At 46.0% G+C, this 17,262-nt stretch overlaps 1 protein-coding gene across 5 annotated transcripts in view; it reads right to left on the bottom strand.

Annotated features, from left to right (window-relative positions):
- SAMD4A (sterile alpha motif domain containing 4A) overlaps positions 1-17,262 on the bottom strand; it is a 227,157-nt gene that overhangs the window by 38,078 nt on the left and 171,817 nt on the right. For all 5 annotated transcript variants that reach the window (XM_027971877.2, XM_027971880.2, XM_042252547.2 and 2 more), the window contains 2 exons: positions 5,972-6,081; positions 3,698-3,784 (listed from right to left, as the gene is read on the bottom strand). In XM_027971877.2, the coding sequence (XP_027827678.1) occupies positions 3,698-3,784; positions 5,972-6,081 (197 nt within the window). The remainder of the gene's footprint in view (positions 1-3,697; positions 3,785-5,971; positions 6,082-17,262) is intronic.

The raw sequence follows: 17,262 nt of genomic DNA, 5'->3' as shown, positions 1-17,262 counted from the left end.
GCACTGCCTGACCCCAAGGCCTCAGTACCATTCACACTCTCCAGTTCCTGGGTTCCTGCTTCCCCTCCCATCTCCCTGAAACCCTTGTGCATCAGGGCTATCAGGGAGCTGCTGGTGGCCGGTTCCGGGGAGCAGTGTTCAGTCCTCATCAGGTGTGACACGTCCATGGCTCCTGATGGGACAGTTCCTCTTTAACCCTCCCACCCTCTGGGCTCTGTCACTGTTTGGTCCCTCCATGTCCTCTGGCGCTCCCCATCCAGGGTCCATCCTCAGCTCTTATCACTCGTCACACAATTCTGGCCATTTACACATAAACGACCCACAATGGAGTCTTTCAAACCCTTGTGGACTCTATTCTAAACTTGTTCTCTGGGCCACTGACTTGCTACTTTCAGCAGGGTGTCTTGCTACTTGCATACGCCACCCATTAAACTCAACTCCATTTCTTTCACATTAGTGAAGTGAAGTGAAGTGAAATTGCTCAGTCGTGTCCGACTCTTTGTGACCCTATGGACTGTAGCCTACCAGGCTCCCCTGTCTACAGGATTTTCCGGGCAAGAGTACTGGAGTGGGTTGTCATTTCCTTCTCCAGGGGACCTTCCCGACTCAGGGATCGAATCCAGGTCTCCCGCATTGTAGGCAGACGATTTACCATCTGAGCCACGAGGGAAGTCCTTTCAACGTTAGTAACTCCTCCTTATTTTTGGTTCCCAAATGGTACAACACCCAAGCCTGCACCTCCTGCCAATGCCCAAACTCCTGGTAAGTGACTCTTTTATTCTTCTCCACGGTCGTGGCCCCCACCCTGGCTCAGGGCCCGCTCTCCCCCAACACCCAGCCAGCACCGAGGCCCCTCGGCTCTCTGTCCTCACCGCAGCAGAGTCCTCTGTTTCATCCCAAGAAGACACCCCCACTGGCCTCAGTGATGGTGCTGATCACGCTGGGCTGTGACCACACCACCACGCGTCTATCTGTGGCACCTCGTGTCCCCAGCTCTCCGGGGGTGGGGACTTCGAATTCCTCACGGTTTGCCTCCAGTGAGGATGGGAGAAATCGAGTCCAAGGCAGCTGCTTAGTAAGTGTTCAGTAACTGAGTGGAAGTGCTCTGGACATAGAGCTTATCTGCAGCAGCTGCTGATTATGAACTAGCCATGGGCGGGGCCCCAGCCATCTCCTTAGAAATCTCTGGGTTCTGTGTGATGTAAGAATGCCACTGGAAGCAAGGACATGACGACAGCGCTTCCAACAGCACAGTCAGTTGAGGATGTCTGGGAATGCCAGAGAAACAGCTAATGGGAGCCTGTCGCAGGTGGCCTATGTGGGAACAGGTTACCGACAGCCCTCTCCCTGCAGAGCAGGAGAGGTGCGGGTTCCAGAGAAGAGGGAACAGCAGAGCTGAGGCAGAGTCCTCAGTGGACACTGCGGTTCACTCCCACCCCCAGGCCATCAGCTCCTAACTGCACAAGCTCGCAGGTGTCTAAACCCAGGTGTTCTCAGGCAAGCCCAAAACGGTGGTCCACCACTTTCCTCCCCAAAGAAGTCACACCAAATAAACTCATCATGCTTTCCTCTTGGCCAGTAGTTTCTTTCAGACTGTGTTACATTTGCCATATTTTTTAACATGTCCAATCCAGTGGTCCAGGGAGAAAGCTTTCTGTGTTTTGTGGAGTCAATATTATTCTAGGTGTGAAATATAGGGCATAGTGTCACCGAATTATCAAAGGCTAGATAGAAAGTCAGTGGCATATGAGGGCCACCCGAGCCACCTGGCTGCCCTTGTGCTTCCACGTGCTGGTTCGGCCCAGCACTGCAAGAGGTGGAGCCGACAGCAGCGCCATCTCTGTCTCCCAGGTGGGTGCATGACCCTCAGTGACAGAGGACATGAGTGAGTTCTTGAAGGAAGCTCCAGAAATAAGAGCAGAAAACAACGCTCTTTAACCATAATCTTAGCAATCGAATCCTTCTGCAAAATGTTTTCTATGCTTTTTAACAGAAAAGGAGAAAATTGGCCTGTTGAATATTTCCCAAAAGAGAAGTTACATAGAAATGGCAATAAACACTCTGTTAGATGAATGGCTTGGTAAAGGAGTTGGCATAAAACTAAGAACAACAGTAACTTCAGGTTCAGTTAGACAGGTTACTTGTCATTTGTGATTCACTATAATTAAGAACAGGTCTTTCATCATGGAAGTACCCGTAAGTAGCCTCTGTCTGTCCATCCAGAGGTTTTAATAGCCACCTTCCTTACAAAGTTACAGATGCATATTCTATAACTATATATTACTTTGTATTTTATATGATATTCATTGGGCTTCCCTGGTGGCCCAGACGGTAAAGAATCTGCCTGCAATGCAGGAGACTCGGGATCGATCCCAGGGTTGGGAAGATCCCCTGGAGAAGAGAATAGCAACCCACTCCAGTATTTTTGCCTGGAGAATCCCACGGACAGAGGAGCCTGGTGGGCTATAGGCCATGGAGTCTCAAAGAGTTGGACATGACAGAGCGACTAATTATTCATTAATATTCATTAAGCATAATTTTATATGTTGTATGTAAACTTATACACACACAGATCTTTGTGAATAAGCTAAAAAATTTCCACTACACTGCAATGTTTATGCGCTCACAAAATTTGCTTTAGCCTCACCTGCCTTAGTTCTTTGATCCCTTTCAAAGGCACCCTGGGATTTCTAGAAGGGGTTATAACTCAAGCTCTGCAAGCAGCAAATACCTTCCCACCCACCACTGCCAACAGCAATGCACAAGGATCTCCCCACCGGGGCTGTGGCAGCACCAGCTTACAAGGTCTGTTCTTTTTTGGACCTTAAAAAAAATAAGTCGCTCAGTTGTGTCCGACTCTCTGTGACCCCATGGACTGTAGCCTGCCAGGCTCCTCTGTCCATGGAATTCTTCAGACAAGAATATTGCAGTGGGTAGCTTTTGGACCTTAGATGAAATCATAAAGCCACCATGTCCCAAAAATGACATCCACACTAGGTTGACATTCAGATACAAAGGCAAGAAGAAAACATACTTGGGCAGCAAACAAAAAGAGATGGTAACAGCAGATGAACTGCTTTTAACAGTGGAATAAACTCTGTTTCAGCGTTTTGCATTTTTGAGACAGTTCTTCCAGAGTCACAGGGACCCATTCTGGTAAGTTAATGTCCGAAATTATTCTCCAGAGACTCTACTATGTCCATCCACCAAAAGACTGTGATCTCTATGTGGAAGCTGGGGGTTAACCTGAGGGTGTTTGTCATGCTGTGGGCAGCTTTTCTCAAAGTCAGATCCTTTCCTGGGTGGACAGTGGGACTGAGGCTCATATGTTTGTTTCCTATACTGATGCGTCAAAATTTCAGCCTCTGATTGCGGGCTGAACATCTCCTTAATCACTACAGATGTATATAGGCAGAAATGAATGTATGTAAAACATTTCCTGAGAGCTACAGGAGGGCCAGTCTTGAGATGCCTGGACCCAAGGCTTAGGTACACTTAAGCGATCAGGTTCCATATGAGTGTGTATAACCAGGAGATGAACTTCAAAATCATTTCATTCTTTCTGACTTTGGTAAGGAAACAACCTGTTGCTCTCTGTAAGGCCTGCCGATGACACTTTTGACTGAGAATATAATTTCCCTTGACCCATTTTCCCACCATGAAGGTAGAAATGGTCCATCACCTGGTGATAACTTACCCTTTCTAAAGACTTCAGGAGATTTTGTCTCTCTTTGAGCTTCTGAATACTGATGACAATTTTGTGTCTTGCGCCTTTGGTAACATTCTGTAATGAAGTAAAAGTTAGATTAAAAAACATATTTTTAGGCATCAACTTAGAGATTCCTGGAAGCTATTTAGTACATTACTGTCTTCCTGGTTCCCGCGTGTGTGCAGGTTAGTAAATAGCCATTCGTCTCTCTCTTCAACATCCACTGTCATCAACCTCTTACTAAATGTTGTAACTCCTCAATATCCATTATCATCAACCTCTTCTTACTAAATATTTTAACTCCATCTGACCACACACGTGCTTGTGTCTTTTCCCTGTGACCCTTAGGAGAGCAAGAAACAGCCAATCATCCCACCCAGCATGAAATTTCTTCATAGTCTTCAAATATCATTTTTAAGTCATACACTCTTTCCTTGTGTCCAGGTTTTATCGTTTTGGTCCCTTCCAGTTTCCCTGAAAGTTTCAGTCCCATACAGAGATATGCATTGCTTTCTCAAAGCTTTTCTATGTTTACCCATCTCAAGGAGATATGAAATCCAGTTCAATTCTCACCCGGTGTCAGACAACACAGGCTGGTTTTTATCAGTCTGTAGACCCTCCTGAGTCTCCACAAGGAAAATCAGAATAGAGAAGAACTTAAATCTGTAATAATGCAGTCATCACTACAGGTAGAAGATTGGGATTCACAGTTAGGATTATGGATTTTATCTTAATAAACTGTGTAGCAGTGAAGAGCCCTAGGATTCAGTTAAACATATGTTGACTAGAAAGACTGAAGATTTCCAAATAGAAGGTTCTTTCTCAAATCAGATCTGTAATATAAATTTCCGATGACTTTCTGCAAAGATTCATAAAATTTCCCTTAAAGGTGGAAAAGACAAAAACACCAGAGGTGTTGCCTTTACTGAGGAAAATTAAGACTCTAGTGACATCTAAATCCATCTTTAAGATGAAACACTGGGAGCATATTACTATTTAGCCTTGACTTTTGGTTCACGTGAATTTTTACTCTGAAAAGTTTGTGCTGGCCTCGGGCTTTGCCCTCTGTGTCAATTATTTCTTGTTTTTTCCTCAAGTTGACTAAGTGATGACTGAAAATTTTTTTTTTCTCAACTTTGACCCAAACATAAGAATGCTCTCAGAAGCAGTTCTCATCAATCCTGAGGATCTCAAGGAGCGATCGAGATAAAAAGCAGTGGGAGAAGCCTTAGGAAGCTGAAATTAGGGCTTTTCATTCTCTGAGAATGTGCAGTGACTTTGGGCTTTGTCTTACATCTCAATACTGGTATTCAGCCAGGCCTGCAAAGGTTAACTGCGGGTACTGAATATGCAATGGGAATTCAGGATCTGCTGGGAGGTCTGCGGCCAGACCAGCCATGCCCCAACTGGTACAATCTCCTCTTCCTGCAGGGGAAATACTATTAGCCCGTTCAGACCATTAATTCTCTCAAATCACCGCTCAAAGGAAACTGAGGTCAAGTTGAAAATGCAAATAGCATTTTAAACAAGGGAAACAAAGACATTGGTCAGATCTATTTGCTCAAGCACAGCAGGGTAGGAAACATGCTTAGTTTCAGGGGTTCTGTTGACTGGCCTGGCCTTCTGCATCCACAGAAGGAAGGAGGAACTTGCCCTTTTATGGCACACAGCAGGGGACTGCCATCTGAGACCTGGGGTAATGTTATTCAGTGTGGTTAGAAAATATTTTGTACAACTTTCTCCGTTCGAATTAAGATCAGTCTGAATGTGTTTTTGAGCAACTTCTGGGGAAGGTCTGACTTAGGACCTGGTGCTTCTGCTTCCTAACTACTGGAAGTTAGCTGATTTGTAACTAAGATTGAAAAATTCACAACCAATCTGTCATCCTCCAAACCAGCACTGGCTAAGCAGACAGAGCGGGCGGGCAATGAAAACAAAAGCAGGGACACAGACTCTTGGAGGTCTTGGTCAATGCTGTTTCTTCTGATTCTTCCCGGCACCCCAGGAGTGTACACCTAGGTTATTATTATTTTTTTCATAACACTCTTACTCAACCTCACTTGTCCTTTGGTTACCCATTTGTCTTCCATCTTGTACTGGACCCCGAAGGCAAGAACCCAGCCTTATCATGTGATGCTGGCCCGCACCTGGCAGGTCCTAGAACAAGGCAAGCTACTAGGTGGGTGCAGGTATGGGTCCAGACAAGGTCTGCCTTAGACTTGAATGCAAGGTTCCACCTGGGATGCCTTCCCGTGTACGTACCTGAGCCTCCAGCTGGCACTCAGTGAGGGCCATCATCTCCTCATAGGTCATCTGGGAGAAGAGCGCGGCATACTTGTGCAGGCGGAGGCTTTTTAACCAGGCTGGAACATCTGTGGTGCACCATGTGCAGGACATGGGGAGAGAAATTGAGAGGGAAAGAGAGGAGATGACCAGAGACGTGGAAAGAGAGAAAAGGAAAGAAGACGGTGGTCAGAGAAAAGAAAAGGGAAAAAGAAAATCATCTTTACGTTACTCATTGTTTCCTTTTGGCAGCAAATTACCAACTTAGAAGGCTTGGTCTAGTTCTGATATTCCCACTGTTGGGCTCTCTTACTTTGTTTTATACCCGGGGGCCCCTGGGCTTCAGAGCACACAGCAATTCTTTAAAATTACATTCCAATTTGTGAGTATATAGGTGGCTTTCTGGGCAGCTGGGTCATCCACAGCTTCTATAGGATTCTCAAAGGGGTTCATAACCCCCCAGATGGCAAGGATTCACTGCTTTAGGCAGACTACTTCATTGTTGGTTTAGAAAGACCTGACTTAGAATGTTAAACTACATACGATGATCTTCATCCTCAAGATAATTTCTTTCTTGGTTTAATGCAGATCCCCATATGGTGTTTCCACTGCTTTCACAGTGATCGGGAAAGTAAAACAAGCAAACCAGGCAGGGGTGACCACGCGTGGAGTCACTGTCATTAGCCTGATCACTCTTCTGCCTTCCTGTGCCCTAGTGGGAATCAGGGCAGCCAGGACTCTAAACTGCCACACAGTGTGTGTGTTGGGCGGGGGTTTGCTGACCATTTCTTCAAGCTAAGGCATATATCTGAAACTGTCCTTGACCTCCTTGAATGTCAACCCAATATCAGGACTTGAAGGTCCAAAGATTGCCTAGACTACGGGATAATGGGAAATCCAAAGCACATCTGAAATAAGTCTCATGTTTGGGATTCTACAATTAGGAAAATTAAATAATAACTGTATTGAAAATCCACAGGAGAATTATTACCTTTCTAAGTACAACCAAAACAAAGCACTTGCCCATATTTTTTTAAGTCAGGGTTTTTGAGCAATAGGATCTTTGAGAAGTCTCTAGAATCATCTTCCCCCATCCCTGACTTATTCTACAGATGACAAAATTAAGTCATTACATCTAGATCACAGGGTAAGTATGTGGTGAAATGGGGACTAGAGCCAGGTTGCCAGATTCCCAGGTTTTTCCTATACTGTATCATCTTTTGTAGAATGAGGACCAATAACCCATCAATGGGAAGGCTGAATAAACAGTAACTTTAAAGTCCTCTGAAATGCTGAAGCACTGGGGAAACGTTATTCAAGCTTTCTATGAATTACTACCCATTACTAACCATGTTGATTGCAAGATACTGTCTATTGCTAAGTGCTTTATTCTGAGGCACTGACAGAGACCATAAACACTACAAAATTAGTAGGAACCTTCTAATTTTTTAATGTTTAAAGTAGTCAGCTGGGATTAATTGAAGAGGCCTGGCCTATTCTGAAATCAGACCTGCCTCCTGGGTGAACTGAATCTAGATTTAGGGACTGTAGGTAAGGGATTACCACCTGAAACTCAAAAGATAAAGGGGGAGAAAGTGGGCGGCCTGGTGAGGTTACTTTTTGATTTGCAGTAATACGAAGGCCAAAGAGGAATTTCTGGAGAAACAGAATTGGATATCCAATGGCATTTTAAGAAAAGACTCAGTTAGTTCAGGCAAAAAAGTCACTGATTCTGTGCTTTGAGGCCCTTCATTCTACTGTGACAAGTAGAGAGTCCCACTGGGACCATCACTAACCATAAAGAAATAGGGCTCCCTGAGATACATAGTACCAACACCTTATATCCTCCTCAACTCAAACTGTGGTTGGATCAAGAGTTGAGGGCATTTGCTTCCCTCATGTGATATCCTGGAGCTCTTCGACTAGACTTGATTCTCCGCCATGTTTTTGTTGCTGTTGTAAAACAATGCTAATACTTCCATGGAGTGGGCAACAAATAGATTCAGCTTTACGCCACCAACATGTTACTATTCGGTCATCAGGTTTCACGTTTGCTGTTTACATCTTTGAAAGGCCCCAAGCAGCTGTTCAGAAAACTCAGTGATCACAATTCAAAGAAGTCTGGGTAACCCAACGCCACACTTGGGTACAATCTGTCACAAAAGAGTATGGAGCAACTTCATGGGCTACATTTTCACTGGAGGCCCTACAACTTGATTATGCAAAATCCACTGATGATAAGGCAAATAGAATCCCGAGCTACTAAATCATGTTGCAAACTGGTTGCTATATAAGCCAAGATGACAATATGGTGTTTTAAGAGTTGGGGAGAGTGGGGTGCAAATCTAGGTGTGGCAAATCTCAGTCCAATCAGTGCTCATTTCTTTCTAGAAAAGTATTTTGACAACTAGAATTTTCCTGGTTAGAGGGATGAAGAGCCTGCCTCACTCATTTAATTGAAATGTAGGTCACTGGGAATCATTTTCCTAGAAAAGGTTCCTATACAACTTCAGAACATGGTGAGTTAGACCTTCCTGAAGAGTTATTTCTGGATTTGTTCCAAGGAAATGCAAGCTCTTCTTGGCCATATGTCCCTTGGGCAGGCATGCTGACCTGCTTCTAGAGGGTCAGTTCCTAGCTCAGTGCTATGTGCCCTCTCCTCCTACAGTCTGAACTGATGAACAAAGAAGAGGAAATTCCAGCTCTTAAGAACATAGCCTACTAACCTCTGCTCCCCACCCCACCCCCCGGACTCTGATTGGTGGTGAGGCACCTTCCTTTTCCAGGGATTAAAACAAAACTCCATTAAGAGAGAAACAAACCAGAGAACTGAGTGCCTTGACCATTTCACTCCTCTGAAGCCAGGAATTCCAATGACTTGGGAGGCTAGATTCTGTAAGATGTTGGCCAGGGACAAACTCTCACTAAAAGCTCAGGTCCTTTCCCATGGTCCAGATGCTACATGGTTGGATGCAAAGCTGAGACCCAGCTAACTTAACCCCAGACCTTCTTTTCTTATTCTGCAAAGCTGTGGCTATGGTTGGAAGACATGTACAAACAGGGGTGTTTCCTGGAGTGGTGGATATGTGATTGAAGGCACGCATGCCTCCTGGGCTCCTGCCTCTGGCTGGCACACAGTCGTTTAGCTTCATCTGGGCTGTTTCTGATGGACAAGCCAATGGACAAGCCAATTCTCTTACGCAGTATGAGAAAGATAAAGATGCTTTTACTATATGCTGACTTCCTTGCCAAGTCTGGGCATCCTGATATCTGCTCATTCAATGTTTACTAAATGCCTGTTATCGGGGCCAGACTATGTCCCTGCCATCAAGGAGTTTTTAATCCAAAAAAAAAAAGGCTAATTAAAAAAAAAAAGTATAAAAGTTCCACAACAAGTGCTAATTCTACTAAAAGTTCTGGGGGACGGGCACAGAATGACGGGCATTTGGGTTGGCCTTGGGCAGTGAGGGGTAGCTTCACAGTAGCATTAGTCCTGGACTCACTGGGCAGACCATAATGAGGAAGCCGTCTCAGCAGTGCATAAGTGAAGCTGAGATCCAAGAGAGCGTTCCAGGCCAAGCAAAGACTTAGGTGAATGCTAGAGAAGAGCTTAGACACCAGGTGGGACAAACAGGCAGGGGCCAGAAGACTGGGATTTGTAATGCCGAAGTTAGGAAAGTTGACCTACGCTTGGGTGATGGAGGAACTGCTGAAATCTGAGGAATAGAGGCACAGTAAGATGTGTATGTGAGATCAGGGGAGGCTGTTGATGTCAAGGCAGGGCTGGCGAATGTGGGAGTGGAGGTCAGGGGATAAATCCAAGCCCTCTGAGATGGCTGGGGAGGGCAGTGGGGACGGAAAAGATGTAAATCCACAGCCCTTGAATATCAAGGAAGAACAGGGAGTGAGGGAGAGAAAGGAGCCTAAGGCAGTTCCTGAGTCAGGTTCAGTGGGAAAGTACAGGGGAGCAGCTGGTCTGGGGTGAGAGGAGAGAGATGGGGAATGCCACGCTAGGTCAGCGGAGGGTCATCCTTTGAGCCATCCAGATAGAGACGACGACTGATCAAGGTCTCGGAAGAGGAGGCTGCGCTGGGAGCCACTTCCCTCAGCAGTAGCACATGGCAGGTGTTTCAGCCTCTGTTTCTCACAGAGGGTGAGACCCTCAGGGAAGAAGGGAGAGCCCAGGGCAAGCCCTGGAAGCGCTGGGCCTTTAGAGGAAGTTGTGGGAAGAGAAGGCCGTGAAGGAAACTGACAAGAGACGGGCAGAGGGAAGGAGGACTCTGGGAGAAAATGGCACCATCCATTTGCAGACCACCGAGCCACAGGGTCCATCCTTATGAAGCTCCTCTAGATGCTGCTGCAGTCCATGGTGGTTTATCTTCTCTGGGCCATTTTTGATAATAGTACTTCACCTATCTTTCATGCCCTCTCTCTACCTCTTGGTCTTCACCAATGGGATCAAGTTTCCAATTACACTGATTTCTGTTTACCTTTTAGAGTTTGTATAAATCAGCCACAGAGAGGCTTTGTGGTGCACACAACAGCTTATACAGAATCTGGGCTCTGATTAAAACTTGGGCTGCTTTGCTCAACTACCTCCTGCTGGAATACTATTCAAGTCAATAGGCTGGTGCAGTACATATCCAGCAAACAAGGAGACACAGCAAGAGAGAAAGATGGAAGTGATTCTGCAGAAGAACCCACTTATGGGGAGCAATGAAAAAGGCAGGGAGTAAGGCATCCCTGGAAAAGAGAACCATGAACCATCACAACCTTATTTTCCATAAGAAGCTTCACTGTGGTGGTCCTGGAAACTGCAATGGACGAGCAGCTCCCATTGGCCGCAGAAAGCCAGGCTAAGCACAAACAACTCCCTGCTTCTCTCCAAGACCTGACTGCATCCTTGGTCTTTGAGGGAGAGAAGAATCAGCTTAAGAGGAAAAAGGGACTAATTCTTCACTGTTGAAGTCAGAAGGAAAACACGTCTTTCAAAAATGAAGAACAGAAGTCTGGCAGCACCAGCAAGATAATTAGCGCCCGTATGTAGTTTTGACTAGAGCAGAATGAATAATCCTACTCTGTTCCAGTAGTAGGAGGTTAGTCGTTAAGTAGTGCCTGACTCTTTGTGACCCCATGGACTGTAGCCAACCAGGCTCTTCTGTCCATGGAAATCTCCAAGCAAGAACACTGGAGTGGGTAGCCATTCCCTTCTCCATGGATCTTTCTGCCCCAGGGATTGAACCTGGGTCTCTTGCAGTGCATGCAGATTCTTTACTGTTTGGGTTATGAGGGGAGCCATATTCTGTTCCAGGCTCTGAGCGAAAGAAAGAAGGCTCCTTAGTCTCTGGTCCCTGGGAAGCTGAGAGGGGGCTACACCATCCTGGACATGGCCGTGGTGGCTTCTGGCTTCCACACTGGTGGGGAGCATGTGTGGGTCTTGGAAGGCACAGAGATGGCTGAGTTTGGGTAAAATAACCACTTGGAAGGGTTAGGTACAAAGAGAGGGTCTCAATTTTTCACAGTTTCCATTGGCTATGACATTCCCAAGTGGTGCTCTACTCTCAGCCTGCTTTGCATCAGCAGCAGCTGGATTCTACCTTGAAAGCTGTGCTTGAAGTACTGCAGAAGACACACATTTGGTAAGAAATAGTGGTAGTCTCATGACTGTTAGAATTTGGGGGAATCCTGGGGATTTGCTTTTCAAAGACATCAGGGCTTCTCAGCCTATCTGAGAAGAGGGAGCACGAGTCTGAGCCCATTAGGACCCAACCACAAAGGTTGTATGTTGGCATTTGGAAATAAAGTGAAGTAAATTTACTAAATCCTGGCCTTTACGTTAGATGAATTCAAGACAGCGTCTAGAAAGTCAGCTTTCAGAAAATAGTAACTTGTTCCCATGACAGCTGTGCTGAAAAGTGTCCCAGCTACACACGGGGCTATGTCACTCCCTCTCTGTCACTCACACCCTTATGACCCTCAGAAACTGGATTCACAGCCTTTCTTACAAAGGTTTCTGATGGGTTCCTTTGTCTTACAAAGATCACACTTCTCAATATATATATTTTTCTAATCTCATTCTAAGACAGGCAGAAGTTCAAAGGTCTACATTTCAAAAATAACTCAAAATCCCAAAGGAGCTATTTCAGAATAGGGAATATATTTCCTTTGCTATGGAGAAAAAATATTATATAAGTTTCCCTGAAGAAAGATTCTTTAGAAAAGAAAAACTGAGCCTATTTTCAGAGTCACTGGTCCCCTCCACTCTTAACTGCTGTTTCTATCAAGGTTACTGGAACCAAAGCTTTCTAGTTTACCTTTATCATGTCTATATACAAACAATGTAAGTTTCAATTTCCCCTATATTTTTATACTAACAAAATGCCACGCCTCCTAAGTATACCAGCCAGAGTTAACTGGTAATGGTGAGGCTGAAGCTCACAGCAAGAGAAGCAGACCCCACACCCCACCTCTACCCCTCTCACACTGACAACTTCAATGAGAAAATCTTGGAGCTTCTGGGGAGCCTAAATCTTTCTTTTTGGCTGCACCCAGTGGCATATGGGACCTTAGTTCCCTGACCATGGATCAAATCTGTGCCCCACTGGACGGGAAGTGCAGAGCCTTAACCACTGACCCTCCAGGGAAGTCCATTAGAAGCCTAAATCTACGGGACTTAGCCAGAAGTCCTAAGTCTTCTTCACTAGTCTAAATCTACGTCGCTAGCCAGAAGCCTAGTGAATCCCCGACATGAACTACACACAGGGAGGCAGAATGCTTAAGCTGTGCAGGGGAGGAGAGGAGCTGGGGCTCTTGGAGAGACTGGGCGAGGGGAGAGCATGATGCAGCGTGGCCCTGGCTGGCATGCCTCCACTGGACCCTTCCACAGGTGCCCGACTCAGCCTGCTCCACTCCATCCCCTCAGCCTGCTTCTTTTTCCTATTAACTATTTGCTATTGATGATACCATGGGCTACCCAGATGTCCCAGGCAAAAAGCTGGGCATTGTCCTCAAATCCTCCCGCTCTATCTATCCTTGTCTACGTTCAATCAGCACCATTCAATTCAGAGCTCTCTCAAGTCTATCTTATTGAAGACCCCACAAACACACTCCTTTTGTCTCCTCTGCTCAACTTGGTCCAAATTCACTTTTCTCCTTGGTTATCGAAATACCCCCTACCTCTCAGTTGGCCTCCAAACCCAGAATTCCCTCTCCATCCTCTACCTTGATACAACTCCCACTCTTCCTTTCAGGTCCTATTTCTAACGTGTAAACCTAAACAGGTCATTTCTGCTGCTACGTTCCTTCAATGTCAGGATAAAAGCTCCAATCTTTTGCAAAGCCTAGCATCTGGCTTTTCCCTCTCCCAAGATTGTGTTCCCATGTGCGCTCAAGCCATCAGATGATGCACTTGGTCAAGCTGTCTCAACCATGCTTTCAGGCATACTGTTCCCTCCACACAGAATGCCCTTCCCTCACCTTATACATTTGGCTAATCTGTAATCCTGCTCCAAGCTGACGCTCCAGGTCTCTCCCCCTCCAGGAACTTTCCTTGACTCCCCTCCACTTGAATCAGGGCCCTCCTTGCTGCCTGCCTCAATCCATGGCGAGCCTCCGAGACAAAATATTTTCACGGCTGTGCACATGCATTGAACCCCTCACATTATAGCGAGTCCCTTGAGGCAGCAACCATCTCCTTCACCTCTGTCTCCCCAATAACTAGTCCAAAGCCTCTCTCAGCAAGTGCTCAAGAAAGGCAGCTGACTTGATGAGGACAAAAATGAAACCTGTTAACCAGCCTTTCTTGTCTCTGCTTCCACTGAACAGTCACATCACTCAGCAACAGCCCTGGACTTCGAAGTCTCTAGGTGCTGGGTTTACACAAAATTTCTAAAGATGTGATGCTAACAGGAGGGGCACATGTGCTTCTTCCACCAGTGAAATTCTCCATTTCGTTTTCTTGGCAAGGCGTGGTTTTTTCCCCCTTCTTGGCCACCTGAAGGCTTTGTGTGAGGAAAGGGTGAGAGAGCACATTAGATTCATGTGATACAGAGGAAGAGAAGAACATAATTGAGTATCAACCTAGAATCAAGAATCTTTCCCCTGAGATAAGTAAGTCACAATGAAGTTTTCACAAAGAATAAGGAGAACTACAATCAGTGTATTCAGTCCAAACATGTATAACCAGTAGCCTCTGTGAGGCATGTTAAAGGGGAACTTTTTATATTCCCATTCAGAGTCCCACTTCTTTTCATTAATTTCTAGTTGAGTAGCTGATCCCATGATTCCCTGAGCCTGAGATATTAGTCTGAGATCGCTACTGCCAGGGACATCCACTCTGTGCCTTGGAGCTGACTTAAACCTTCAGGATGGCTGTTCACTATAAAAGGAAAAACAAAGCAAAGCGGGCAGATGATGTTAATCCTCTGAGAGCAGGAGCTGATCTACTTGTGAGAGAACTTAGTGACAATCCCTGGCAGGGAACGCTGACACCAAGACAAAAAAAGAGATGGATGTTTGTGAAAAATAAAAAGAGAAGGAATGCTGGGCCCTGAGCTGTATTTCCCACTCCTGACCCAAGAGGCACATTCCTAAGGGACAGTGTGTAGCCAAACCTGGCTCATCTGTCTGGATGGAAAGGAAGGCTAGGATGAACACAGTGTTTCAGCAAGGTATGCACAGCTGCTGGCAAGAAAGATGAATTCACACTAAATTAGGCTCAATTACGGGAATTTTTGTTCTTTTCCCAAGGTGTAGGGTGAGGGCTGACATGCATCCCCTGGAGATTTGGAACTCCTCCAGATTCTACTACAGATTCCATGTTGTTCTCGTAAGCTGGGCGTTTAAAGAGTAGGAAAATAGCAATCAGATGATGGCATCCTGAGATGGACCAGAACGGGGCTTTAAAAGGCCGGCACTCCTGCCAAAGGGCCCGGTCACAGAAAGGAAGAGACGAGGATCCAAGGGGAAGAGCTGGCTCTCTTTAAAGGCACTTCATTTGATTTCAGATTTCATTTTTCAGAAAAATACAAATTAATTTGGAAATTGAACCTGGCGTCTGCTCTGCGACAGGGGAATTGAATGACATACTCTTAGGGAAGGCTGTACGGGCTGCTTCTGTGCTCTCCTGGGAGGCCATTCTGAGCAGCACCTGGTGGCAGGAGTCCCCAGGGGGGTGGCCTTCGAGGGAAGATGGCACCAGGTGCGATGGGGAGGGGCATTCGTGGGGCACAAACACTGGCCCCAACCCTCTGGGATGATGCTGTTTTCAGGTGTGGATGTTTCTACAGCTTGACTTATCAGCGGAACCACAAATACACTTTTTCCATCATGTTCCTTCAAATAGGTGTTTCTATTTAATTTGCTAAGAACTTTATCCTGCGGATCCCATGCAATTCTTTGAGACAGGGACAGTTCAATAAGTCAGCAGAAGGTGGATATACACAGAAGGGCATCCTGTTTAGTCCCATCACCAAACAGCACGTTTCTGACCACACATCTTGGACCTATAAAGAAAATCTTGGATGTAAAGTCTTGTCTGCATCACCCTCTGATCAAAGAAGCTCTGAGGGGACAATTCACACGAGTTTTAAAGGAAGGAATCGAAGAAGCTGATACGTGGGATGTTCCTTGAACTTTGGACTATTTTGGCTCTCACTCTTAAACAGGGATAGGACATCGATTCCATTTTTCTCCCCTTCATGTCTCTTTAAAAGCCTACCGTCACTATTACTAATGAGTAGTGACTTTCTCATCTCCAAAAGTCAGCATGCAATGGGCAAACCTTCACCTGCCCTGAGAGAATGTCTAAAGTATACAGAGGGCTTCAGAATAAAGCACAAAGAATGAAAGATGACAAAGACAAGAAAGGCAAAGGAAAAGAGAAAGAAAAGACAATGAAGCTCCTGTAAGCAGACGGTGAACCCAGTGTCCTGGAGAACAAGGACTTCCCACAAGACCCACTAAGCTCTTCAACAGGAAGGCCGGGCCTCCTTCTCATGGTTACCAGTTAGAACCTCACATCCACTGTCTTGGAAACCATTCGTCCAGACACCCTACTTGTCCAGACACTCGACTTCACTTGGAAAGAAGCAAATCCAGAGAAACACTGGCTCCACCCTTCTTGGTCCAAGCATGGCTGAGCCATACCTGCTGCTCATGCCCTGGGGCCCAGCAACTTGAGCACAGAACTCAAAAATAGGTTTTGAGAGGTCTCCGAAATTATGACACATTCCCCTGAAAACTATGAAAGAGATGTAAAAGAGGACACACATCCCCTCCCTGCCAAAAGGGGCCATTGCTTCTGAGGCCTGTTAAACACCTTCGAATGACCCATTGGTATCACCTGAGAGAGGAAAACGTCAAGACGAGTCCCAACCACTCTGAACACTCAGCACAGCATCCATCACGGATGGCGCTGGGATGAGAGGATGCTGGCCTGAGCAGCTGGGAGGGACGGATGCTCCAGGAGAGTGGCTTCACTTCAGGTTCATTTCCCCAGGTTGACAGGCTCCATTTTCAGCCTCAGGCTCACTTACAACCAGCACTTGGTGAGTAGTGGGCATTTCTCTGTGCCACGCTCCTGTGGTGGGGAGGGGGCTCATTCCCCAGCCTCCTGTGTCAACACTAATCCTTCTCAAGGGAAAGATCAGAAACAGCACAACCTCAGGATTGTGTACACCAGCAGTGAGGGCGCTCTCGGAGCCTCCTGTCAGCATCGTAGTCCCAGGGGCACGACTAACTCTTGTTTCTCCATCTAAAATTGTTATTAGTGTGTCTCTGACGAGCATCTTTCCCTGAGGCTTTTCCCAGCCCTTGAACAACTTGCATCTAAAAATACAGAATGTGCGTATCCTCTTTGAACCTACCATGGATAATTCGGAAATCTCTATCTCTCGATGAGTATCTTTAGAAGAGGAGAGGTTTACAGGGCAATGTAGGAACATTTATTGATGCTGCACAAAAGGCCTTTATCACCTGTATGCAAATCCGTTATCAGCCTTAAAACACTGTCAGCAAGCCTCAGTGTTATTTTTTTCACATCCCTTCTACAGATGCAGAGAAAAGGGTTTGCAAGTTTCTCTGGATATCAAAGGGAAAGGGAGAGAGGAAAGGAAGCACCAGTTCGATTCTACACTAAGAGAGATTTTTTAAAACAGATCCTGTGGTTTGTTTTGCTAAATTATTGACGATTCCCTGGCCAGAGCAGTGAGGTAGAAGGCTGGAGCAGATCAATGTCTGTACAGACAGGGCAGACCAAGGAACGGATGTGC

Source organism: Ovis aries, chromosome 7 (genome assembly GCF_016772045.2).
Source record: "Ovis aries strain OAR_USU_Benz2616 breed Rambouillet chromosome 7, ARS-UI_Ramb_v3.0, whole genome shotgun sequence".
NCBI lineage: Eukaryota > Metazoa > Chordata > Mammalia > Artiodactyla > Bovidae > Ovis > Ovis aries.
Note: the sequence above shows the minus strand (reverse complement) of the source record. Positions and strands in the feature narration are given on the sequence as shown.